The following is a 27,974-nucleotide window of genomic DNA, read 5'->3' as shown; positions in this document are numbered from 1 at the left end:
CCTAATCTTTCCGGCCACTTGTGAGGTGAAGTTTCTCAATTTTTCTGGATCTTGATGAATGTCCGGAAACTCACTAGTTTTGGCCTATTATTAAAGTCATTCAAGGCTGGCCAGATCACACCTCAAGCGCAGGCGGCGTGTTCGCAGTCTCCATGACAGCATCCCGGGTGTCAATACTGCTGGGTCTCGCGTAGGGGAGGGCAACCTGAGAGCCGCGCATGCGCCTTGCCCTGACAGTGCATGAACTCGGTGGCTTCCGTAGAGGGAGGCAGAAAGATGGCGGCGGCAGTACTGGAACATATGGGTAGGGATTTTTTAGTGGTTTAGGCGCGGTGGAAAGGAGTGGAAGGGAGAGACTGAATTGACCGCTTGTGTTAATGTTTCAGGTGCATTATGGATGCAGAATCTGAGGGGGAAGCTGGCCTTAGGGTAAGTTTTTCGCCTCGGAGTTGCAGAGGGCTCAAGGCCACCTTCCCAGTTTGTCAGTTAATTACTAAGGGTTTATGCATGCCACCTTCAGCATTTAGGCTCTGGGGCTGTGGGAGCGAACGAGACAGTCTCTGCTTGGTCACTCCATCTTTCCGCCGCCGCATTCCATAACTCAGGGAAACAGGATAACCTGTTACGGGACGTTGTATCTCTTTTTAAAACATGCTCTGAACATGGTTACACTCTCCCAACCATGTTGGGAGCGTCCGACTTTTCTAGTTACCTCTCTGGTTACTTGCTTACCTGATCAGGGACTGTGTTGTAGGCAACCGCGCTTTATTTACAACGTGTCTAGCATTGTGTTAAACGCTTTATATGCGTTATCGCATTCTCATAGCATCTTACATAGTGTAGGTATTGCTACACCCATTTTTCGGACAATGACATTGAAGCTCCCCAAAGTAAAATAACTTTCCTAAGGCTCCCCTAATCATTGGAAGTTTTAAAGCTTTATACTGTATTCTCTAGGGCGTTCTTAGACCTCAGGACAAATGCGTTTTTTTAAGGTTAGAGAATGCAGTTAAGTCAGGACTGGTAAGGAGCCTTTCCCTGTCACCTTCTTGTTGTCCCTATTCCCCTCTTCTGCAGTATAGCTATTGATATTTGGAGATTGATTATTTGAGTGTAAATTGTCTGATTGGCACATTTGTTGGAATTTATTTTGGTTTAGTTCATAGGCTTCAGAGACAGATAAGTTGGGTGTGAATCCACTTTTTAAACTGTATGATTTTGGAAAAGTTACTTATCTTTTCTAGGTTTTAGTACTTACATATGGTAGGAGAGTAATATTAGTACCTATGTCATAGATTTTTTATGAGGATTAAATGAGGTAATGCATATGAAGTGTTTAGTATAGTGCATGGCATATAACAATCCCATCCTAAATTTTAGCTGCTATTGTTGTTTTTATCATTATAAATTATTACTAAGTTCCCATTATATTTAGCTCTGTTTCCAGTTCTTCGGTCAGGGGACCGAAGAGATGGGCTAAAAAAGAAAATTGGAGGCACTGCCCCTTAGGATTTGTCTATGCTTTGCTTTTTTTTAGATTATCTCTTACTATTCCACCCTAGCTATGCTAATTTACTTATTTCATCTGAATATGCTCTCATTTATTTGCTTCTTGGCTTTCATGTTGTGCCTTCACTTCCTGTCTATAATATGAGTTCTAATTATTTAAACCCTGTTCAAATGTTTCTTACTTAGCTTTATCAGATCTCACTAAAAGAAAAGAAATTAATCTCTCCTTTTAGCATGTGTGCCTTGAATAGCGGCTGCATGTTATGTGTCTGTGCTCTTTACTAGCTTGTATGCCCTGGATAGATAGGGACAGTTCTTGTTTCTCTTTGTAGTTACAGGTTAGGTAGGGTCTTGCACAAAGTGAATATTTTGTTAATGTTTGTTGACTTAAATTGTCCTGCGCTGACTTATCCTTGGAAGCTCTGAGCAAGCAACTTAAGCAGTTTGTCTTCAGTCTTTTCATCTATGTAATACAGGATTTTGCTGGATAATCCCTAAGGCTCTTTTTAGTCCTGAAGTTATATAATTTTATGAATCCCTATTCTGGACTTTCTTTCTTCTTTCTTTCTTTCTTTCTTTTCTTTCTTTTCTTTTCTTTTCTTTCTTTCTTTCTTTCTTTCTTTCTTTCTTTCTCTCTCTCTCTCTTTCTTTCTTTCTTTCTTTCTTTCTTTCTTTCTTTCTTTCTTTCTTTCAGATTTATTTGTTTATTTTAGAGAGGGGTGGGAGGGGCAGAGGGAGAGGGAGAGTGAATCCCAAGCAGACTGCCCATGGAGCACAGAGCCCGAGGTGGGGCTTGATAACAGGATCCTGAGATCATAACCTGAGCTGAAATCAAGAGTCAGACACTTCACTGACTGAGCCACCAAGGCTCCCCGAAAATCTGGCTTATTAACCATCCACATGTGTATGAGATGATAACAAGAACCTTTTGGAACAGAGAAGTCATGCTCCTTAGTCTGCAAAAGCTCTTGCCCCCCCACCCCCTTTTCCCTGTCACTTTAGCTGTTAGTGACTTTCAACTGGGGGCAGTTTTGCCCCCACCCACTACCTCCAGCCCCCTGAGACATTTGGCAATGTCTGGAGACATTTTTGGTTGTCACAACTCGGGGTGCTACAGAAATTTAGTGGCTAGAGGTGAGGAATTCTAGATATCCTACAAGACACAGGACAGTCCCTACAACAAAGAATGATCTGGCCCAAAATGTCAATATTGCAGAGAAACTGTTTGCTGAACTCTTATTTCCTTGTTTGATTGTCCTTGACTTTCACAAAATGAAATTGAGTTATGACAATACGCTATCACTTTAGTCCTTTATTTTAGATTCTAATTGAGGCAAGATGGAGGATGTTCTTTTATTCAGTCTCAAGTGTGGGATTAACTTGATGTTAACAGAAGTAAATTGGGAGCAAAGAATTTTTTACCTTGATGCATATAATAACATGATATTCTCATGTTGAGCCAGAGGCCAGTATCATCTTCACTTGGGATTTGGGTATATCTTGTACCAAAGTTCAAAACGAACTTTGAGCAATAAATAGGAAGTATTATTTCTCAAATTGTGGCTTTTTTTTTTTTTTTAAGATCTTGTTGATTTGAGACAGGCAGAGAGCGCATGAGAAGTACGAGCTAGGGGGAATGGCAGGCATAGGGAGAAGCAGACTCGCCGCTGAGCAGGAAGCCTGATGTGGAACTCGATCCCAGGACCCTGGGATCTGACCTGAGCCGAAAGCAGATGTTTAAGTGACTGAGCCCCCTGAGCGCCCCTCAGATTGTGATTTTAGAAACTTTCAGATACTGTTTTACCTGAATTCTTAATCCTAAAATTTGCTTTGTATCTGCTACTTTTCAATGTCTAATGGTTATGGGAAGAATTTGGAAAAGTGATACTTAAACTGAATCTTTAAGTATTTGGTAGGTGGAAGGCACGGAGAGTAACCAGGAGTAAGGAAGGTCATATGCTAGTTTCAGTATACCTCCCACTTTCCCTTTGGGCTCTGGCAGTCTCACCATAATGTGCACACCTGTGTATCTGCTGTGTGTACAGGCACTTTGGAGAGTTGGTTCAGGCCTACCTCCCTTCCTCCACCCTACAGAGGTCTAGTGAAGCTAAAAGGATTTGAGCTTCCCAATAAACGAAAGGATATAGTAAATATTAGTAATGATACTTGACTTTCAAAATGATAACAAGTTGATTCTGGATGCCTTTCATTTTTTTTAAAGGTTTTAACTAGTTTTGATTCTTTAGAATACTAACAATGAACTAGAGTGCTAGGCAGACTTAAAATTTAATATTTGTTGGAAAAATATTTACAGAAGGAAATGGATTCCAGCAATAACTCAGGTTCTCATTTGCTAATTCCACAAATTTCCTTTTCTTGAGTTTGTTTTCTCTAGTGAGTCTTCACAGTATTTCTTACATAAAAAAGTCTCATAAGTTTTAAGTTTCGAATTACGTAGTTAAGTTTTGAATTAAAGATTTTCAATTTATGATTGCTTCATTTTCTGCTTTAATTCGGTGTTATTTCAACAGTTGACCAGGAGAGGGCGCATAAGAACTTTTAATATAATATACTCCTGAATTAAGTGCTCTGTTTGGAATAGTATTTTAATTTAAATTGATTACAGTTGTTTAGTATTTGCTTGATAATTCATTTTATGAGCCATTTGAGCCCTGAAAGTATTGTAGGTATTTAGACATCTTTGTCATTATTTATTCATAATGTGTTTAATTTATTAAGCACCATATTTAATTCATTGAATGAGTATTGATTTGAGTATAAGACTAGATATGATGGATACAGAAGGCACAGGCCTCACCCTCAAGCATTCTTTCAGACTGGTTGGTATAACCGTGGTTTCATTGAAGAAGAATTAAATAGAAGCCAAGGGATTTGTTTCTGTAATCCTGTGTCAACAATGAGTTTCAAGATAGAATTAAGGTTCAGAGAGCCCCTAGAGATGATGTACTCCAATTCCTCTTTTCATAAAAAACTGGAGGCCCAAAGAGTTGATAAACTTAGTGTACCCCTGAATTACAGCAGCATAGAAGCAAACGATCATGATTACAAACATGAGAAGAAGGTTTGAAATTGTGTAATATAAAGTTTACAGTTCGTAGTGTTCAGGTTTTTGGAGAACAGGAGAGATGAACTGTTCAGAGAGCCTGATTTAAAATTAATACTAGCCATCAGTGTTTATCATCTGCTAGACACTGTGGGGTGCAGTACATTAATCATTTATCCACCACCGACAGAATGAAGTTGGTATTATTCTTCTCATTCTAAAAGTAATAACATCAATTTTATTGAGCCCTTTTACGTATCAGGTTAAGTATTTTACCTAAAGTATCTTTGTTGAGCTCTTTAAACCTATGAGGTAATTACGGCTATTATTCCATTTACCAATGAGAAAACTGAGCTCTGGAAAGTTATGACTTCCTAAAGGTCATTTACCTTGTATTAGAGTTAAGATTTAGACTCAGGTTTACTTGACTCCACAGTCTCTACCCTCATCCCTTGGGTTATAGTTTTTTTAGGAAATTCTGCCCTCTAACATCATGCATCCTAGTCTCGTGCTTTTCAGTTAAAAATAGTGGAACCTAAATGTGGATGGCAGAGGTTTTGTCAAGTATTTTGATGGTACTGATCTTAATATCAGGCTGTAAAGGTGAACTTGAGGTAGAGTAGGAGAAATGAACCAGTAGGAGAATAGATTTTTAAAATTCTTTAGTCTAGGAGAGCCTGGGTGGCTCGATTCCCCACTCAGCGTTCCCCACTCAGCGGGGCGTCTGCTTCAGGATTCTCTCTCCCTCTGCCCCTCCCCCTGCTCACGCTTGTTTGCATTCTCTCTCTCTTAAATAAATACATTTTAAAGAAAAATTCTTTAGTCTGAATGGCTTAAAAACTAAAAACAAAGGCCTTGCTAAATGTATTATCCAGTTGCATAATTGTGTGAAGATCTGCCAGTTTATTAAATATTTACTCAGTATCTATGTGCCAGATATTGTCCTTAGTGCTAGATCACAGAGGATGGTATACTTGCCCTCAGAATGCTCAAAAGCACATTTACTACAGGAACTCACTCTTCTACAGCCACCTCACAGTACCATAGTCCCAACTCACTGCTGCATGGCTGGCAGGAACAGAGGACGAAGATAGTAGGGAGAGTGGTTGTCTGGGAGAAGGGATCAGGTAAGGCCTTGCATTGAGGTGCCGTTTGAGCTGGAGCTTAAAATAGGATAAACATTTCATTCAGGAGGTGATTATTGAGGAAAAAACAATAAATCAAAAGTATAAAGATGAAGGTATGTGGTTTGTTCAGAGAACAAGGAATGTTTGTGTGGACAGGCCGTAAGGTGGATGAGCCAAGATGGCCAGATTGGGGTTAGATTATAAAAGGCCTTCTGTGTCTTCCTAGGAGTTTAGACTCTATATTCTGTACCACAGGGAAATACCAAGTTTGTGTGTTATTTGGATATACCCAGACATACAAAAGTAGGTAATATGATGAACCCTCATGAACTTATCACCCAACTTCAACTCATGGCCAATCTTGTTTTATCTATGGCCCCTACTCTCTCCCATCATATTTTGAAACAAATCCCAGGTACCATATTATTTAATTCATAAATATTTCACTATATGTCTCACTAAAAAGTATCAAATATTCAGTTAATGTTCAAATTTCCAATGGTTAAATAACTGTCATATATTTAAAATTGTTAATAATTAATATATTGAAATTAATTGATATTTCTTTTAAGTCTCTTAATCAGTAGGTTCTTTATTCAGCTTTTTCTTTTTCCCCTTCTAGTTTATTTGTTGAAGAAAGTAGGCTGTTTGTCTTGTAGAATTTGTACAGCTTGGATTTTGCTGAGTGCATTCCTCTCATGTTGTTTAACATGTTCTCCCGTCTCTGTATTTCCTGTATTGAATGTAGAAGCTGCATTAATTCTGGTTTGTTTTTTGCAGAAAGACTACTTCGTGGCTGGTGGGTAGTGATTTCTTTCCCCAGGAGGCCTGTAATGCCAGCTTTATCTATTAATTTCTTAGGAATTACAAAATATTGTGATTTGTCTTGCCTACTCCACAAAATTGAGGAATTCCACAGGTCAGGTCAGGGATCCATTGTATCTTTAAGTCTATTTTAGGACTGAGCTGGCTTATGTTAGAGAGTCAATATTTTTTGGCCAGTCAGGGCAAGAGATCTTGAGTTAATATCTGTTTATTATTTGACTTATGCTGATGATCAGCTTTTTACTCTTAGCTTTCAGTGAACTAGCTCTTTATGGTATTTTATCTAGAATTGTTCCCTATTAATTAACATCTAGACTGTCTCCTCTTGTGATCCTTAAATAGTTTTGATCAGAAAGGAGCTGATGTGGTTCAGGAAATTCGTAAGCTCTGGGAAAAATTCTAAGTGTCTTTTGTTTCACAGGCTTCTTTCATCTTATAATGTTTTACCCCAATTACATATCCACACAAGCGGGTCTCTGGACATTTCTCAAAAATGGGAAAAGAAGAATAAAATTGTTTATCCTCCACAATTGCCTGGAGAACCTCGGAGACCAGCAGTAAGTTTGTGGGTAGAAATAACCTCTTGGGGCACCTGGGTTGGCTCAGTTGGTTGAGTGTCCCACTCTTGGTTTTGGCTCAGGTCGTGACCCCGCAGTTGTGGGATTGAGCTACGCATTGGTTGCTGAGCTGGAGCTCGGTGCAGAGTCCGCATCAGATTCTTTCTCCCTCCCCCTCTCCCCCTTCCCCTCTGCTTCTCCCCCTCCCCCTCTGCCTCTCCCACTCGAGTAAACGTCCTCTCTCTCTAAAATAAATAAAATCATTTTTAAAAAAAGAAATTATCTCTTAATTTTGATAAAAAGCTCTTACCTTTTGTGGCTAGAATTGATTTATTGTTCCATGTGAAGGAAAGGGAAAAAGTATACCACAATTTGTGTGATCATTAGATTGATACAGAGGATGTTCTAGATTTATCTTCTTGGTAGTTTTAAAAGATTGTCTTTGTTTTACTTGTTTGCCTTGATTTAACCTTCTGTTTGGAGGCTTTAACTCTAAAACTAAGCTAATAGCTTGAGACATACTGACAGATTTTTGACTCTTAAGAGACTTGCTAATGCGTTCTTGGTAGTGGAGCATGAGGAGTTGGCAAGGATGACTTAAACCATTGACTGTGTTTAAATTATATGTTTGGTTTTCCAACGTATTAAATTTCAGCATAGACACACTTAGTTGTGATTTTTTTGTGATTGTAATTCACAAACCTTTGAACTAAGGTTTGAATTTAATCATTGGATTCCTTTCAAAGATACGGAGTTTTATCTCATCTTTAGCTGCTTGGAATTCTTTTACCCTCTCCCGGCTGCTTGTGAGTGCTCTAGTCTGAGATACAAGACTAATTTCCAGCTTAATGTGAATTTGCGGTAGAATACATAGGCATTTGTTAAAAAGCTTAAACAAGCAATGATAGCATAAACGAGATGGAAACATTTGAATCCTTAAGAAAATAAACTGTGGTGCTTGGAAATACAATTAATTATTAATTAATAACTTATTAATACATTCAGTGGTGCTAATTATAAATCATTCAGTTCAGAAAACATCTTTTAAAGGCCTTTGGGATTTAAAGCTACCAAATAATCAATATCATCTAAGTAATGTCATTTGCTTAGTTTTTATGTGAATTTGACAGCTTGCCTTTTATTAGGATTCGGTTGCTAAGGATTGGTCTGAGGGAGTTAATTTATTGATTTAAAGAGTTCCCACCTCATTGGGGAATAAGGGGGAAAAGAGATGCTAATAGTTTAAACAGATAACTTTCTAACTTTCATATTTTATTTTGCCATCAGAACTTAAAACTTAGATTTGTGACAGAATCTGTGCTATTAAGTATTGACTTCATTTTATAATTAAGCAAAGCTTAGGAAAAGTTACATATTTGTGCAAATATCATAAATAAAATATTTCCTATTATTAATGAGCTTTGAGCTCTTTGAACTTAGATATTAATTGAGAAAGAAATCCTAACAACATTTGTCATGCCCAGAGTCTAAAAGCAAAATTTTGTGTTTTATAGTACTAGTCTTTTTGGATATTAAACTAAATGTAATTTAGGATATATCCCAACTGGCAAAATTCAGGTAAACAGTAGATCACAGATTTCGAGTGAGTAATCCTTTTGGGAACAAATTATGACTTTTAGAAAATACTTTAACATTTTCTTTTCTTTTTTTTTTTTTTTTAAAGATTTTATTTATTTATGTGACAGAGAGACAGCCAGCGAGAGAGGGAACACAGCAGGGGGAGTGGGAGAGGAAGAAGCAGGCTCCCAGCGGAGGAGCCCGATGTGGGACTCGATCCTGGAACGCCGGGATCACGCCCTGAGCCAAAGGCAGACGCTTAACGATTGTGCTACCCAGGCGCCCCAATAATGTTTTTTCCATTTTATTTCTTTTCTTTTCTTTTTTTTTTTAAAGATTTTATTTATTTATTTGACAGAGATAGAGACAGCCAGCGAGAGAGGGAACACAAGAAGGGGGAGTGGGAGAGGAAGAAGCAGGCTCATAGAGGAGCCTGATGTGGGGCTCGATCTCATAACGCTGGGATCACGCCCTGAGCCGAAGGCAGACGCTTAACCGCTGTGCCACCCAGGTGCCCCTAACATTTTTTGACTTTAAATAGTACTTCATAAATTGACATTGGTGCATCATGTATACCTGTTATGATATTAAAATGATACTGAAGTATTAATGCCCTTCATTAAATACCTAGCTTAAAAATGGAATAGCTTGCACACCTAGCCACACAGTTCTTATAGTGTCATTATGTGCATTGTGACCTTGTACTTGCCAATCTGCTAACCGCAAATTTAAAAAATTAGTTTATCCCTAATTTAAAAGAGGGTCAGACAGGAGTGCCTGGGTGGCTCAGTCAGTTAAATGTCCCACACTTGGTTTTGGCTCAGGTCATGATCTCAGGGTGGTGAGACTGAGCCCGGTGGCAGGCTCTGCCCTCAGAGGGGAGTCTGCTTAATTAAGATTCTTTCTCTCCCTCTGACCCTCCTCCTAATTTGTGCTCCCCATTTCTCTCTCTTTCTCTCTCTCTCAAATGAATAAATCTTAGAAAAAAATAAAATGGGGTCAGATAATATTTACCATTCTAACTCATTCTGATCTTCAGCATTGAAATATGCAGTTAAATAATAGTGGACCAGGGGTGCCTGGGTGGCTCAGTCCGTTAAGCGTCTTCCTTTAGCTCAGGTCCTAATCCTAGGATCCTGGGATTGAGCTGTGCATCAGGCTCCCTGTTTGTCAGGAGGCTTACTTCTCCCTTTCCCTCTGCCCTTCCTTTCTGCTTATTACGTGCTTTCTCTCTTTCTTTCTCAAATAAATAAATAAATAAATAAAATCTTTAAAAAAATAATAGTGGATAAGTAGTGAGTAAATCCTATAGCAGTAAGTTAAAATGAATGTCACCAATTTAGGCATGTTTCAGGCCATTCCTATTATCTTTAAGACTATTTTTTAAATTTAGTTAGCACCAATTTCCAAACGATATAGATTCCCATGTAGACCTTATCTCTTGCCTGTGGCTTCATCATGGTGAAGAAAATGAGCCAGAGAGAAATTAAATGGCTTTCTTCATAATAGTCAGCCCTTGTTAATTTTGGCTTGGGTTTACTTTTGCAATATCTATGAAGAAAACTATGTTAAATAAACTAAAAATCTAGTGAGACTGTATCAAAACTGTTTGAACAACCCTTTCAATAGGAGGCATGTTTTTAATTTACGGATTGACACACTGGTAATAAGTCATACTTATAAGTCATTATGTGGATCCCATAGGCCCTAGTTTGGACTCTTATTAGGTGACACTTTTTTTTTTGAGAGAGAGAGTGTAGGGGTGGGGTGGCAGGGGGAAGAAGGGGCAGAGAGAGAGGGAGAATCTCAAGCAGACTCCACACCCAGTGCAGAGCCCCATGCGGAGCTCAGTCTCAAAACCCTGAGATCATGACCTGAGCCGAAATCGAGAGTTGGACACCTAACTGACTGAGCCACCCAGGCTCCCCATTAGGTGACACTTTTTTTTTTTGAATCATTTGAGTTATTGCATGCATTTTAAAATAAATTAGTTTCTTTAAAAGTTACTGGTTTAGACATTTCATAATTTAGACTTACTTTTACTTCATTTGAATTACTACTTTGCACATTATGTCCTAACTCAACTTTATTTAATTTACTGTAAAGGTTGGTTAATAGTGACATTTAACTGGACCTCCTGACCTCCAACTTTGCCACTGTATCTATTTGCTATGATAGGTTTGTCTGATTTATCTTTAGAAAATGCCTTTAGACACTGCACCTGCCTAAAGTAAATGTTGAGCTTTTTCGTTTTATAAGAGCATGATTGAATAACTTTCTTCTTTTTTGGTAGATACTTGATTCCTTTTTTCCCCATGCTCCTGCCAGGAGTACAGTATCTTTTTTACAAAATGTGAAGATAATCATATACAGTTCAGGTTTGGAGATAGCCCACCATGGGAAACCAGGAATTGAAGGGTTTCTATATAAAAGATTTTATTGAGTGTATTACTTTTTGCAGATGAATATTATCAGTCATGACAGTTCTTTTTTCCTCTCTGTGCTTCCCTGGACACTTTATTGCTGAAAACGTAATTAGGCTATTGCTACAGTTTTCAGCCTGTCAGCTTCTATTGCAACTGAAATGAAATCTGCTACATATTGAAAGATGGCCACTTGAGAAAACTGCTGTTTCTAAGGCATTTGAAAATTTCCAGCAGGAGTCAGAATGTTAGAAAGTTCTATCCCGGCGTTATGGGATCGAGCCCCACATCGGGCTCCTCTGCTGTGAGCCTGCTTCTTCCTCTCCCACTCCCTCTGCTTGTGTTCCCTCTCTCTGGCTATCTCTATCTCTGTCAAATAAATAAATAAAATCTTTAAAAAAAAAAAAAAAGAATGTTAGAAAGTTCTGAGGTCCCCTTGCTATTGTTTGCCTTGACAAATGTTTTCTAATTGTTTTAAAGGGGCAATATAGTAGTGGAAGGAATGTGCTTTTTATAGTCATAGGGGAACTTTAAAGATACACTTGCCAGACATTGTGTTAGACACTTCATATTCTTCCTGTATGGTGCTTTGACTTACAGCTTTGTCTCTCACGAACTTTGTGGTCTTAGATAAGTCGTTTGATTTTTCTGGGTTTTTTTTTTTTTCTAGTTTATGCTTTGTGAAAGGATTATTATTTTTTTAAATTTAAATTCAATTAGCCAACATATAGTACATCATTAGTTTTTGATATAATGTTCAATGAAAGGATTATTTTTTTTAAAGATTATTTATTTGAGAGAGAGAGAAAGAGAGTGGGGGTGGGGGAGGGACAGGGAGAGAGACAGAATCTCAAGCAGACTCTGTACTGAGCGTGGAGCCCAACACGGGGCTCCATCCCACGACCTGAGATCATGACCTGAGCTGAAACCAAGAGTCTGATGCTTAACCAGCTAAGCCACCCAGTGCCCCTGTAAAAGGATCATAAAGTGTTTTCTCTCCCAGCTCATAGAGTTAGATCAAATGAAATAATGGGCTTGGAAAGTACTTTGTCAACTGTAAATTGTTTAATCGATTATTGATTAAAAAATTAAGTGGGATATACTTACTACTCTAAATATAAGATAATAAAAACTGACATTTACTAGGATCTTACCAGGTGCTAGACACTGCAAAATGCCTTCTTTACATAGATTATTTTCTTTAATTCTTACTATATTTTTATGAGGTTGGTACTATTAATTTCGTTTCAAAGAGGAGGAAACTTAGGTTAAACAGCTTGGGTTCTGTGCTAGTAGATGGTAGAACTAGAATTCAGACCCAGGCAGTCTGATTCTAGGACCTATGCTCTTGACCAAACACCTAGAAGGTCCTGTGAAGCCACTTATTTTGTCCATTTCACCATATTTTCTTATTTTCCCCACTGACAGGAAACTTTTTTTCTTGTACCTTTTTTTTTTTAATGATTTTTTTATTATATTATGTTAATCACCATACAGTACATCCCCGGATTCCGATGTAAAGTTCGATGCTTCATTATTGTACCTTTTCTTTTGTTCTTTTGTCCAGCTAAATGTTTTTATTTAGATCTTTTACTCTTCCTCTGGGTAGAAATGTTGCAAATATTGACACAAAGTAGCCATTTTGTAGTTTCTTTCACTGCCTTGATGATGTTTTTAACATAGATAGACTTCGGAAAAATACAACTTAGTGTTTGTTTTTCTTGTGGCAGCATTTTCATTAGGCAGAAACAGTTAAAGCTTTATTAACAGTGTATGTTATTGTTATTTTGATAAATTTGCTAACTTTTTTTTCTTTTTCCCTGTTTGTAAGGAAATCTACCACTGTCGAAGGCAAATAAAATACAGCAAAGATAAGATGTGGTATTTGGCAAAATTGGTAAGCTAAAATGACATTACCATATAATACTTAGGAAAAGAAGCAGGGAATTTTCCCCCAGGATTTGAAAAATTAAAAAAATTTGTCCTTATTTCTCCAAAAATTGAGGAATATAATTACATGTTCACACAGTGGGTAGGTAATCCACAAATGATTGCTCAGAAATGAGTGATTTTGCTTAATTTTTACCTTTCTTCTGAGAAACTGAATCATGTTGGATACATAGATATTTAGAACAAAGGTGTTAGGAATGCGTACCCTGAGAGAATTGAGGAAGCAAGCTTGTTTATCTTAAAAGTTGATTCAACCTATTTCAAAGCGATTGCTTTTTAACATTTTTCCTGGGAGAATGAAATTTATCTACCAGAGAAGACAAAGCCCCAGATAAATATAATACACTTATTCTGCAGAAGAAGATGCCTTTCACGCGTAGTGTGGTGTTTGCCACCCTGTGATCTCTGTCATGTCTGCTCTCTCAATATTACTAAAACATTTATAGTCTAGGTTATGGTTAAAATATTTAAGTTTGATTTTTCACTTAAAGAGGGTGGCATCCCTTCTCAAACTTGTTTTCTTCTTTTCTGCCTACATTTAGTTAGCTATTTTTATTTTTATTTTATTTTTATTTTTTTAAAGATTTTATTTATTTACTTGACAGAGACAGCCAGCGAGAGAGAGAACACAAGCAGGGGAGTGGGAGAGGAAGAAGCAGGCTCCTAGCGGAGGAGCCTGATGTGGGGCTCGATCCCAGAACGCCGGGATCACGCCCTGAGCTGAAGGCAGATGCTTAACGACTGCGCCACCCAGGCGCCCCAGCTATTTTTAATTTTTTAAATCCCACCCCCAGTTTTATTGAGATATAATTGACATATAACTAGTTAATTATTTTTAGATGTTGTTTGTATTATGTAAGGCTTTTACTTTTCATTGCAAAGGAAACATTGACTTTGTAAACTAATTTGTTTATCTTCTCTTGTCTGTTACCCTTTAATTCTAGATACGAGGAATGTCCATTGACCAGGCTTTGGCTCAACTGGAATTCTGTGACAAAAAGGGGGCCCAAATAATTAAAGAGGTAAACTAAGATTTGTGGGGAGGGAGTGCATAGCTGTCTTGCTCGTGTTAGTAAGGTTAGCCTAAATCCTGAATTCCCTGGTGTAAATGCATAGTTCATATAATACAGATTCAGGGCACTCAGTTTTATTAATGTCCTTGTATCTTAGGAATGCTGAATGCCTTAAGTATATTTTTTTCTGGAGATGCTTTTATTTGCACCAGACATTTATTCATTTTTTACTGTCTGTATGATAAAACTTTTTTTTTAGTAGTTTGCGACTTAGTAGATTTTTTTAGAAGATTGTTGTTTTTTGTTTTTGTTTTTGTTTTTTTGGTCAATTCCATAACTGAGAACTTATGATTTTATGACTAATTGTGTGGAAAGACCACTTGCTGGGACTCAGGAGACTTAGAGTCTAGTCTTTTCTGTGACAGTTTCTATTGTGACGATGGGCAAAACACTTAACCTGTCTGGTTCCGTTTTTCTTATTTGTAAACTGGTTGGAATTGGATTAAATGATTTCTAAAGACCCTTCCATCTCTGAATGTAGCTGAATCACTATGTACAGATGTGCTAATGGTATTTGCGTGGACTCATTCTAGGCACATGGTGTTTGTTGGTTTTTTGTTTTTGTTTTTGGTTTTTTGTTTTGTTTTTTGTTTTTTAAGATTTTACTTATTTATTTATTTATTTATTTGACAGAGGGAGAGAGAGAGAGCCAGTAAGAGAAGGAACACAAGCAGAGGGAGTGGGAGAGGAAGAAGCAGGCTGCCAGCGGAGCAGGGAGCCCAGTGCGGGGCTCGATCCCAGAACTCTGGGAACCGAAGGCAGACGCTTAATGATTGAGCCACCCAGGAGCCCCAGGGTTTTTTTTTTTTTTGTGACGTTTATCAATCATATTAGTTTTTTCAGAGAACCAGTTCCTGGTTTCTTTGATCTGTTCTATTGTTTTTTTAGTTTCTTTATCATTTATTTCTGCTCTAATCTTTATTATTTCCTTCCTTCTGTTGGCTTTAGTCATAGCATTTGTTCTTTTTCTAGCTCCTTTACGTGTAAGGTTAAGTTTTTTATTTGAGATTTTTCTTGCTTCTTGAAGTGGGCCTATATTGCTATACACTTTTCTCTTAGGACTGCTTTTCCTGAATCCCAAAGGTTTTGGACTGTTGTGTTTTCATTTTCATTCTTTCCCTATATTTTTAAAATTTCTTCTTTGATTTCCTGATTGATGCATTCATTGTTTAGTAGCATGTTGTTTAACCTCCATGTATTTGTTGTCCTTCCAAGTTTTTTCTTGTGGTTGACTTCTAGTTTCATAGTGTTACAGTCTTAGAAAAGGTGCATGGTATGATTTCAGTCTTTTTGTATTTGTTGAGACCTGTTTTGTGACCTAAATAGGATCTATTCTAGAGAATGTTCCATGTGCACTTGAAAAGAATGTGTATTCTGCTGCTTTAGGATGGAATGTGTTGAACATATCTGTTAAGTCCATGTGTCATTCAAAGCCATTGTTCCGTTGTTGATTTTCTGTTTAAATGATCTGTCCATTGGTGTAAGAGGGGTATTAAAGTCCCCTACTATTATTGTATTATTATCCATTAATTCCTTTATGTTTGTTATTAATTGTTTTGTATATTTGGGTGCTCCCATGTTTGGTGCATAAATATTTACAACTGTTATATGTTCTTGTTGGATTGTCCCCTTTATGATTATATAAGCTCTTCTTTGTCTCTTTTTACAGTCTTTGTTTTAAAGTCCAGTTTGTCCGATATAAGTATTGCTAATCCGGCTTTCTTTTGAAATTCATTTGTGTGATAAGTGTTTCTCCACCACTCACTTTCAACTGCAGATATTTTTAGGACTAAAATGGGTCTTCTGTAGGCAGCATAGAGATGGGTCTTGTTTTTTTTACCCATTCTGACACTCTGTCTTTGATTGGAGTGTTTAGTCCATTTACATTCAAATAATAATTTATTTGTTCTTTTAAAGTAATTATTCATAGATATATATTTATTGCCATTTTATTACTTATTTTGTTGTTGTTTCTGGAGATTTTCTCTGATCCTTTCTTGTCTTTTTCACTTCTGATCTCTCCTTTGCACTCAAAGAGTCCCCTTTAATATTTCTTGCAGGGCTGGTTTAGTGGTCATGAACTCCTTTAGTTTTTGTTTGTCTGGGAAACTTTTTATCTTTCCTTCTATTCTGAATGATAGCCTTGTTGGATAGGGTATCCTTGGCTGCAGATTTTTCTTATGCAGCACATTGAATATATTGTGTCATTCCCTTCTGGCTTTCCAGGTTTCTGTTGAGAAATCTCTAGCTAGCCTTATGGGTTTTCCCTTGTAGGTTAAGGACTTCTTTTGTCTCACTGCTTTTGATTTTTTTTTCTTTATCACTATAATTTGTAAATTTAATTACAATGTGTTGGTGTTGGCCTTCTTTTATTGATTTTGATGGGAGTTCTCTGGGCCTCCTGGATCTCAATGTCTCTTTTCTTCCCCAGATTAGGGAGGTTTTCTGCTATTGTTTCTTAAAGTAAATTTTCTTCCCCCTCTTCTCTCTCTTCTTCTGGGACTCCTATAATACGAATGTTATTATGTTTGATGGAGTCACTGTGTTCCCTAAGTCAGTTCTCATGTTCCATAAGTCTTCTTTTTCTTTTTTGTTCAGTTCATTATTTTCCATTATTTTGTCTTCTATGTCACTAATTCACTTTTCTGCTTTTTCCAGCCTGATGCTCATTGCATCAAGCCTGTTTCCAATCTCCTTTATTGCATTCTTCATCTTTGTTTTTTTTAAACTCTTATTTCTATGCTAAGGGTCTCACTGATGTCTTCCATTCTCTTGTCAAGTGCAGTGAGTGTCCTTATGATCATTGCTTTAAATTCTTCATCAGGCATGTTACTTATATCTGTTCCGCTTAGATCTCTGGCCGTGGCCTTATTTTGTTCTTTTATTTGGAACAAATTCCTCCATCTTGGCATTCTGTCTAAGTCTGTAGATTCTTCTGTGTGTTAGGAAAGCTAGTTATGTCTCCTGTTCCTGAAAGTAATGACCTTATGAAGAAGGGATGAAGTAGTGCCCAGGGCCTGATGCTTCAGGGAGTGTCTTTGGTGTGTGCTTTGTGTGTTCTCCTGTTGTGTTCTGACTGTTCTATCCTTCAGGTCATCTGTACAGGCTCTCCTTGCTTGTTGTGAGCAGTGTTTGTTCCCTGGCCTGAATGGGGCAAGTTTTAACTAGATATGCTCTAGTCTGCTTGTGAAATGGGACCTGTCACCACCTCCACTGCAACTAAGGCCCTGCAAAACTCTGGTCAGGAGACATGGTGTAGGCAGGGATTTGTGCTGGTCCTCTGGGGGAGGGACCTACCATACTGGGTCTGAGGCAAGTTTGACTGAGAGGGACAGTCCCACCAGAGCACAGGGGGTTGGGACTTGGTAGATGCAAATTAGGCAGCCAGTATTGGTGCTGAGCTGCTTCCCTCAGGTGGCTGTGAGTTTATACTTAGAGGTGGGGAGGGAAATGGCACCACCCAGCTCCTTTGTTCCCAGAGGTCTCTGTGTATGCCACCTCAAGGAAATGCTCTGAGAAGAGTGAATAATCTCCCCACAGTGTGCCCCAGATGCTCTTCAGATCACTGTTTCCATGATGTCTTCCCCTGGGTTGTTTCCCTGCCTTCTCTCCAGGAGTAGTACAGTACCCTCTGGGGTCTATTCTCAGCCAAGCCTGATGACCATTAAAACTCCAGGCTTTAAGCCCCACTGTTTGTAAGAACTCACGAAATTCAGCCCCTCTTGTTTTCCAAGCCAGTGACTATGGGGAAATGTTCTCGTGCATTCTCCTGTGTGCTCCTCTCTCACCCTTATTTGCGATGATGTCTCCCTCCCCTCTGCAGCTCCTGCAATCCATTTCTCCACTAAACCATGTCCCTGCACTTCCTACCTTCCTCAATGTGGATACATGGTGTTCTTCTTTTAAAATGCTGGGTTGAGGACATCTGGGGATATCAACAGTATTTTCTCCATTTCAGTTAATTCTCACTTAAAGCGAGATCTTTTTAGTTTAGTAGTCAGTAGTTGAGATTGATGGGTTCAGACTTCGAGAGATTCCATTGTAATGTCTGTATTTAATTTAGTTCATAATGCAATGACTAAGCGTCTTTTGTGTACTCAGGTTTGTATTGTATTCTTCATCTTTAAATGAGTGAAAGATCTAGTTTTTGGTTTTGTTTTTTTTAAAGATTTATTTATTTACTTATTAGAGAGTGTGTGCTTGTACATGAGCGAGCAGGGGGAGGGCAGAGGGAGAGAGAGAGAGAGAGAGAGAGAGAATCCCACGTAGACTCTGTGTTGAGCCCAGAGCCTGACGCAGGGCTCAGTCTCATGACCCTGAGTTCATGGCCTGAGCTGAAATCAAGAGTTGATGCCTAACTGACTGAGCCACCCAGGCACCCCATGGTTTCTGTTATTTTAAAAAATGTGTTCTGGAGCAGGTTACCTTAATTCAAAATATCTACAGCGTATAAATTTAATAATTCTTAAATATTTCAAGTGTGATTTTCTCTACTTGTTTGATGTTGTTTATGGTTATTTTGGATCCAAAGTTTAAGAATTTTCAATAAGATTTAGCTCTTAAGTTTCTTGAACTTTTTGACAATCTCTGGCTCAAAGGCTTAATGCTTATTGCCAAGGGTACTGCTACCAGTGCTGCTGTTTCCTCCTTTCCAGCTCATACATCCCATTGTACACTGAGCAGGATGGACCGTGTTGCCTGCATTCGCAGTTCTTGTCTGAGGAAGGAAAGCTCAGTGTATCCCTTCTCCTTAGTACTGTTATTATTTAATAGTCTCTTTTTAAAATTGGCTATAAAACCAAGGCATGTGATTAGCAGTCATATTATAGAGATAACAACAAGAAATGAGAAATTTAATTCTGTTTTAGTTCAGGGTCAGCCATATCAATTCCTGTCTTTTCTTTGTTTAAGATTCTCTTAGAAGCACAAGATATGGCAGTGAGAGACCACAATGTGGAATTCAGATCCAATTTATATATAGGTAAGATGTTTAATATTCTTAACATTGGAAAATGTCTTCCAGTAGTGATGCCAAGTTCATTATCTAACAATAGTCTTTGATATCTAACTACTTAGAACCGGGTTTGCCAGTGAAAATTGCTGGTAATAGCTTATTCTTCTGCCTTCAGCATGCTAATGTTAGTCTGTTATAAATGGTAATAACCTCACTGCTTTATTGTTACCTGTTCTATAATGCAAGTGAGATCATGAAACCGATTGCCAATAATTATTTAATAATGGGTAACCAGATGATGGTACATGGAGTAGCCCTTTAATCATGATAAAACTAAGAAGGAACAGAACTGATTTTTTAAAAAAATGAATTCTTTGTCAACCTGAAAAAGGTAAATAAAGAATCACTGGTGGACTTTAAAAAATCTTTATCTATGATGTGCCAAGCCAGGTGCCCAATCCATAAAGGTGTCCCGTAATTTAACCTTCCAATTACGAGAATGGAAAATCTGTTGAATTGTAAAAGCCAAGGCTCAGATGACCCAGATGTGTTTGTTTCCTTTTGTTATTACATTCTGAAGCATTATCTCAGGCTTTGTATGCTTGCTCCATATCAAATTAAATTAACGTAAGTGAAAATGCTTTGGGAAGCATGATGCACCATACAAATGTAAGGGATGTTTTTGTTGTATACCTTCCTACAGCTCTTTTTTCTAGAAAGAGATCATTGCTTATTACAAAGCTCCCTTGCGCCCCTTCCAACATCGCAGTAAAGTGGAGTGGAGGGTGGAGTTGCTGTTTTCCCCTCACTTCGACAGCAATTATTCCTAACCTCAGCAATTTTGTAATCACACAAAGATGTTGATATCGAAGCAAAATTTTCTCAATCTGCCAAACCTATGTATAAGAAGAACTGAAGATATTTTAAATTCACGTTTTGGGGAACTGCTTCTCTCCAAATAGAGGGGAAAAGTCTGAATTATTATGGGAGAAATTAGTTGTGCATTATGATTTTTTAACAATTAGAGTAAAAACAAATCATCTAAATTCTACTTTGTCATATTACTTCCACCCTGCTGGTGGTATTTATTCTGGTTAGGTTAAAATCCTACCTCAGCTAACCTGGAATTGATGCTGGTAACCACACCTACTCCTGAAATTCAAATGACTTACAATTTTCAATTGAAATATCTTTTTTTTTCTTATTATAAGTCTGAATCTTATACAACTGATTATATTCTGATACATGCATAGATGCAGAGAGAAATCAAAATGGCATCTCAGAAGATGCAGGGCCATAGAGTTACTCCTAAGCTTTTTCTTCTGAGAGCAGCATGAATAAATAATGCAGGGAGGGCCCAGAATCATTGGAAGAGATGAAACGGATGAAAAGCAAGACCATTTGAATAAAACCTCTTGGTGACCTTTCGTGCTTTATGACTGGATATCAAATCCAATTTAATTAATTTTATTTATTTTCATAGGAATATGGCCTTCTTAGCTGATAGACAAAAACTTTGTAATGGAATTCAGATACAAATGAAATAGAATTTGTCTTTAAATCCTTTTCAGTAATTTTAGTAAAGGAGAAGGGGTGAGGAGCTTCATCTTGGCTTCCCAAATGAGGGAGCAAAGTCCAGTGTTGCCATTAAGCAAAAATAAACTTAACCAATCCTGCACAAATGGGCCTTTAATTCATCAGTCTCCTTATGCACGTTTCTGCTGAAAAATCTCTGCTGCACCTGCACCTTTTTTCCATCCGGTTTTGTGTAAAAATCTCTTCTCTCGAGCAGGCTGATAAATTTGGATTTGTCTTAGGATTATAGAAACTCATTTGCTAAGTATTTTTCTGCCTAATTCTTTTATGAAGGTAAAAGAGGAGTAAATTCAGGAAGATGAGGTATCTTACTGTGACATGTCAGGCATTTTATCCCTGGATTTGCCATTCTTCCTTCGTAAGAATCATCTGAGGTTCTTAGTAAAAAATACAGATTCCCAGGACCCACCCCAGAGCCACTGGGTCTGAAACCTCCGGGGAGAGGCCTGGAGAGCTGTTTGTTTAATAAATATCCCAGTGCTTCGTACCTATAAAATATGGGAAACTGATTTTTCTCATTGTATTCTTGGAAAAGGCCAGGCATTTCATTCCCTAGATAAATGTCTTTTCGAGTTTTGAAAGACTCGTCACTTGTTGGCTACGATTTCAGCTCAGCAGTGGCTCCTCAGTCTCTTGACATAAGTAAGTACAGGCATTTGAAGGGAAGTGCTTTTTTGGTAGCATATGTTCTCATTATATGGTAATTCCTTCAAATGCCTGTCATCAGTCTAAAGCTAATACCTGGTGTTGCATGACCACAGATTTTGAAAATTCATTTCCTTTTCAAACTTATGATGACTAATGGCACTGTGAATAGACCTTAACAAGTGGACATGGACTAATAAAATGTCACTGCTTAGTGATTCATGGCATCTAAAGTGATTCACTTGAGGGAAAGTGATTGACTGACTTTGTAAATCAGTCTTCTGGGCTAAGAGTGATGAAGGGGGAAGAAGGTTCCAATATTAAAATGTCAAGATTCACATTTACCTAAATAGTAGCAATAGGAAATATTGACAATATTTTAAATATTCTTGGTACCTGCTGGGCATCATCTGTAGATGAGCATCATCTTGGGCACAATCTTTAGGCTGTTCCCATTTTTGAGATGTCTTAATGTGTTTTCTCTGATTCAGAAAGTATTTGAGTACTTTCCACGTGTGTACTGCCCACACAGTTAGATGACGGTATACCTTATTAAAGCAGTTTAAAACATTTAGCACATACGGTTTTATTCTTTGACAGTAGTGGTCCTTTGGAAGGATACATAAATTGTGTTTCTGAGTTGGAACAAACCATATACGTTATTAGTACTGTATGTACTTGGAAAACTTTGAAACTTATTTTAGAATTTGAACAAATGATAGTGATTAGCAGAGGTAGTATTTCAAAATCATTTCTATTTCTTCTTGCACATGAACTTTAGGGGCAATACAAAAGACAGATAAGATTGTTTGAGGAAGTGGCTTTTACAGATTTAACATGACCACTATACAAGGTAGCAGATGGTTTGAGACCAAAAAGAATAATATAGGTAAATAGTAGAAGAAGAGGAGGTCACTATTGGTTAGATAAGTCATGGTAATTTTCTAGAAGAATTTAGCTTTTGAAGGTAGGTGTTTGGGTATCTGAAAGAGTGTCCAGGAAGAAGAAGATTTCAGAGTGGAGTAACCACGTGAGCTAAGGCATATAGGTTGGAATGAGCAGTAATTGTGTGGTCCAGTGAGTAGAATAGTTGAAGGAAGCAGGGGGTTGACCTTGAGTAGATAAAACTGAAAGGGTGGATTGGGCCTAGATCCAGAGGGCTGAGCATGGCGGGCTACGGAATTTGGTTCACACGATATTGAAGAGGAGCCACAGAAAGTTTTGGGTAAGAGATTTATGTTATTAAGGCAGTGTTTAAGACTATTAACTATAAAGCAGTGGTTTTGAAATTGTGCTGTGGGGCCTCCAGGGGTAGGGTATAGGGCAAACAGAAGGGGTCCTTCATACCTGGGTCACTGCTACAGCCTTGGAGCCCAGGATGGAGCCTGGCACGCCGCAGGAACTCAGAAATATTTGGTGAGTGAATGGCAGAGTTTTGGATCTCTCCCTACTCATGTTTGAATTAGAGCCACAGGACAGTGGGCTTCTATTTATTGTTTCATTTTCATTGAAATGGTTCTATATAAAAGCAGTTAAAACCCCTAACATACAGAATTAGTAAAAGAGACTGGAGGAGGAGAGACCAGAAACCAGTTTGGAATCTATACTCCTCAGTCCTGATTTCATTCAGACTTCATAGTGGCTGGGTTGCAAATTGCCATTACACTGTATTAAAGAATCCTGGTGTTTCAGAAGAATTGATGCTTTTGTTCTGATATAAAAAATGTGGCATTATGTGCTACAAGATAGGCAGATTGTATTTTATGGCTTTAGGATGAAATCATGACTGGCATTTAGCAGATACTGATGTTTGCTCTTACGCATTTGAGGGAGGTGGAAAATGGTAGTTAACACAGACCCTGATAGGCTGATCATTTTGCTTAGGTAGGTTATGTAGTACTGCATAGTTGGCTAATTCAGATACTATTTTCACTGGAGTAGTGTGCCTTTTCCTCAGACTGTTTAGAAATGGGTGCTCAAGTCGAGTAGAGTCGCAATTTTGGCTGGAAGCAGCCATCATGTTTGTAAAATGCCTTTTAGAAGACTTCTACACTTTTTCTAGTGTCATTGTGCTTATATGTAGGTTTCCTCGTGACAGGTAGATCCAGAGGAACGAGTGGTACTTCATTCTAAAGTGATTTGTGTAATTTGGCTTTCTCTGGAAATCCTCAAACACATTTCTTTAGCGCCCGGTGATGAAGTTGGTATAAGGACAGTAGCTCTTTCCTTATCTCACGGAGGCCCTAGGCAGTTTTCTTAATCACTCTCATCCTTAGCTTTGTCTCTGGCCAAGCTAGGATGTTTCTGCTGAAACCCATTTCATGAGAGGACTGTAGTTAGAGAGTTGTCAAGTGTATACTTAGACATAGTCCCTGTATTTATAAAGTTATGTCACAATAAGAATATAAGAATGGTGAGTATTGAAGTGGATTAATTTGATATGTCTTCTCTACGTTTTGGCTACTAAATAAATTCAGAAAATAATAGAAGGTGGTTACTCCTCTGATTTACTGTGGGTGAAAACTGGTGAACAGATTTCTTCTTAACTAGTATTTGAAAAATTTCTTTAAATTTTACAAGGTCAGATGTTGACATGCAGAATTGGGGAGGGAAGATAAGGGAGCAGTTGTGATGTGGGAGTTCCTAAAATTGGCCACAAATCAGAATTACTTGGGGAAGGGGATTGGTGTTTGTTCAGAATGTAATTTCCAAGGCCCACCCCAAATACAGTAAACTAGAATCTCCAGAGATGGGGTCTCAGCATCTGCATTTAAAATATGTTCTGCAGGTTAGTCTGCTATCGCCAGAGGATCAGCATTTGGGAACCTTTGGTTCCAGGGGCTCTTCACCACAGTTGGAATGAAATAAAAACTCCTTACTTCAGCCTTTAGGGCTCTCAGTAACCTTGCCTTCACCACTGATCTCCTTCCCTTGTTTGTAACCACTCTTTGCCTTGTTTACTGTGCTTCAGCAGGCTGGTGTTTTTTCTGTTTCTAAAACAAGCCAACACACCAGTCAGAATGGCTAAAATTAATGGCTCAGGAAACAACAGATGTTAGCGAGGATGCAGAGAAAGGGGAACCCTCTTGCGCTGCTGGTGGGAATGCAAGCTGGTGCAGCCACTCTGGAAAACAGTATGGAGGGTCCTCAAAAAGTTAAACCCNGCTCAGGAAACAACAGATGTTAGCGAGGATGCAGAGAAAGGGGAACCCTCTTGCACTGCTGGTGGGAATGCAAGCTGGTGCAGCCACTCTGGAAAACAGTATGGAGGGTCCTCAAAAAGTTAAACCCAAAAAGTTAAAAATAGAGCAATTGCACTACTAGGTATTTATCCAAAGAATACAAAAATAGGGATATGAAGGGACACATGCACTCCAATGTTTTCAGCAGCAATGTCGACAATAGTCAAACTATGGAAAGAGCCCAGATGTCCGTCAACAGATGAATGGATAAAGAAAATGTGGTGTATATATACAATGGCATTTTATTCAGCCATCAAAAAAATGAAATCTTACTATTTGCAATGACATGGATGGAACTAGAGGGTATTGTGCTAAGCAAAATAAGTCAGTCAGAGAAAGACAAATATATGATTTCATTCATATGTGGAATTTAAGAAACAAAGCAGATGAACATAGAGGAAGGGAAGGAAAAATAAGATAAGACGAAAACAGAGACACAAGCCATGAGAGACTCTTAACTATAGGGAACAAACTGAGGGTTGTTGGAGGGGAGGAGGGTGTAGGGATGGGGTAACTGGGTGATGGGCATTAAGGAGGGCATGTGATATAATGAGCACTGGGTGTTATATGCAACTGATGCAACTAAATTCTACCTCTGAAACTAATAATACACTGTATGTTAATTAAATTGAATTTAAATAAAAAATAAAACAAGCCAAGCTCATTCCCACCATTGGGTCTTTGCACTTGCCTTTCCCTCTGCCCAGAATACCATGCCCCTAGATGTTTGCACAGATGATTCATTCTGGTCTTGGATCGAATGTCTCTTCCTCAGAGATGCCTCTTGACACCCTTCAGTCTGATGTTGCCCCCAGCACCCCAACAGTCTCTCTCACGTCACTGTTTAATTCATTGTACTTGTCACTGACTGGAATGATCATGTTTATTTTCTGTCCTCCTCTAGAAAGTACACTGCCTGGAGGCAGGGCCCTTGCTCATCTTGTTCACTCTTCTCTCTCCAACACCTAGAATAGAGGCTGGTCCTTAATAAGTACTCAAGAGATACTTGTTTTGAGACAAATCTGCTCTCACTAGCCAGTGAACTCATGTAGTCTTAGAATCCAGTCAAGGAAAGGACAGAAATTGCCCAGGTGATCGGGTTGTAGTCTTATGGATGCAGTCATTTCCTATAATTCTCTTTGTCTTCCCTTTCTAGCTGAGTCGACCTCAGGGCGAGGCCAGTGCCTGAAACGCATCCGATACCATGGCAGAGGTGGCTTTGGGATCATGGAGAAGGTTTTTTGCCATTATTTTGTGAAGTTGGTGGAAGGCCCCCCACCTCCACGTGAGGCACCGAAGACGGCAGTCACCCACGCCAAAGAGTATATTCAGGAGCTCCGCAACCGGACCATTATTCACACTCTGTGATGAGGGAGTCAGACTCCACCGTGTATATATTTTGCCATTCATTTCTTAAAAACAAACAGAAATTAAAGACAAATGCTTTTTATGATTTGTCATTGAGTTACTGCAATATGAAGTATAATTGCTCATTTTATATCAATATTTATAAGGTTTTGTCCAACCCTTTTGAACCTCTGGGTATATTTATGCATTTGTAACTTGGAAGGGGAAATCAGCTTTAAACAGAGTATAATTCAGAAGGCTTTTTTGAGTACCTTTGGAAGGGAATGTTAACTTTCCAGCTGCAGGTGACAGTTTAGATCCTGGCCTTGAGTAGAATGTTACAGAGTATAAAGCTTGTCCTTGTTTCACTTGATTTTTCTCTTTGGATTGGGGAGGAGGTGGTGGAGGTGAGGATAGCTACATGTGTTTTAGGGCATTCTGTAGTTCTGTTTTTGCTTTCACTGTTGGCATAGGCCAACGGGTGAGGCATTATATTTTCCTTTACTGCTTTAGCAGTGACTTGGAATTATAGAAGTTTATTAGATACATTAATCTAGAACTCCAACAACTATTTAACTGAGAAAGTTTTCTTCTAGTTAAATAAAGTCTGTTTTCATGTCTCCTTCCAACAATGCTTTCTATTGCTTGGATATCTTGTTCTGGATTGATTCATTTTTCAGAGTGAATTCAATTACCCAGAGAAGAACTGGACCAGTCTGAGCGTTGCATTCTAAAATAAGGCAGTAGGTGGCACTCATTTACCTCTTATTAACAGAAAATTGTTGGTATTAGAGTGAGTGTTCAGCACCAGCTGGCTCTCACTGATGGGAGTATTTTCACTGACAGGAAGTACTTGGTCCACAGCCCTCGTCCAGTGTTGCTCAAACTTTGGTATACAGAGGAAAAACCTGGGGTACTTGCTTGTTAATACAGACTTCTGGGTCTTGCCCCCAGGATTCTGATTCACCAGGTCTTGTGAGGGGCGAGTTTCAGAAGTCTGTATTTTAGCTAAGTGAAATAAGTCAAGCAGAGAAAGACAATTATCATATGATTTCTCTCATCTATGGAACATAAGAACTAGGAAGATCGGTAGGGGAAGAAAGGGATAAAGAAAGGGGGGGTAATCAGAAGGGGGAATGAATCATGAGAGACTATGGACTCTGAGAAACAAACTGAGGGCTTCAGAGGGGAGGGGGGTGGGGGAATGGGATAGACTGGTGATGGGTAGTAAGGAGGGCACGTATTGCATGGTGCACTGGGTGTTATACGCAACTAATGAATCATTGAACTTTACATCAGAAACCAGGGATGTACTGTATGGTGACTAACATAATATAATAAAAAAACATTAAAATAAAATTAAAAAAAAAGAAAGTCTGTATTTTAAAAAAAACGAGGACTTCTAGATGATTCTGTTTGTAGGGAACCACACTTGAGAATACTCCTCTCGNGTGACTAACATAATATAATAAAAAAACATTAAAATAAAATTAAAAAAAAAGAAAGTCTGTATTTTAAAAAAAACGAGGACTTCTAGATGATTCTGTTTGTAGGGAACCACACTTGAGAATACTCCTCTCGTCTGAAGAATGTGGTTGTAGTGCCATGTTTTAAGGTGGCATTAATGATAGCTACTATTTATTGGAACCTCATTATTCACCAAGCTCTGTGCTATTATTTTATATAACTCTTCACAATATCCTGCAAACCATAGGTATTATTTTGTCACTTTATAAAGGAAGAAACTAAAGCATATAGAATTCAAATAACTCAGTGTCACACAGTGTGTAAAAATATTGGAGCAATGATTAATTTGGAAACTAGATTTCTAAAGTACCTGGTTCTGTATACCTAATGAATATACAGGTGGGTTTGTGTGCCTCTCCAGTTAACCTAATGCATGGGTGAAAAGGCAAAGGGCTCAGTGGAATAAGCCACTAAGGCTTAGGACAGATTCATTTGGGGTCCTAAGTTATTGTGGCATGGATTCATGGAAATAACACTGGAGTGGTATATCTTTTAGTCCTGGCATACTCATTAACCAAAAAGAAGACTCTGGGAAGGTCCCTTTCCTCCCTGGCCTC

The 27,974-nt window shown here is 38.3% G+C and overlaps 1 protein-coding gene across 2 annotated transcripts; it reads left to right on the top strand.

Moving 5' to 3' along the window:
- The first annotated feature begins 224 nt into the window (after positions 1 to 224).
- Positions 225 to 25,996, top strand: MRPL22 (mitochondrial ribosomal protein L22). Of its 2 annotated transcripts, XM_011222241.3 has the most exons (7): positions 225 to 304; positions 387 to 429; positions 6,947 to 7,082; positions 12,915 to 12,980; positions 13,978 to 14,055; positions 19,018 to 19,087; positions 25,700 to 25,996. In XM_011222241.3, the coding sequence occupies exons 1-7, from the start codon at positions 241 to 243 to the stop codon at positions 25,909 to 25,911; spliced, it is 669 nt and encodes a 222-aa protein (XP_011220543.2). In that variant the 5' UTR covers positions 225 to 240; the 3' UTR covers positions 25,912 to 25,996. The 2 variants fall into 2 exon arrangements, with proteins under 2 accessions (XP_011220543.2, XP_011220545.1); XM_011222243.3 differs by lacking the exon at positions 6,947 to 7,082 and having other exon boundaries at positions 237 to 304.
- The last annotated feature ends 1,978 nt before the right edge of the window (positions 25,997 to 27,974 follow it).

This window comes from Ailuropoda melanoleuca, chromosome 3 (assembly GCF_002007445.2).
Source record: "Ailuropoda melanoleuca isolate Jingjing chromosome 3, ASM200744v2, whole genome shotgun sequence".
NCBI lineage: Eukaryota > Metazoa > Chordata > Mammalia > Carnivora > Ursidae > Ailuropoda > Ailuropoda melanoleuca.
Note: the sequence above shows the minus strand (reverse complement) of the source record. Positions and strands in the feature narration are given on the sequence as shown.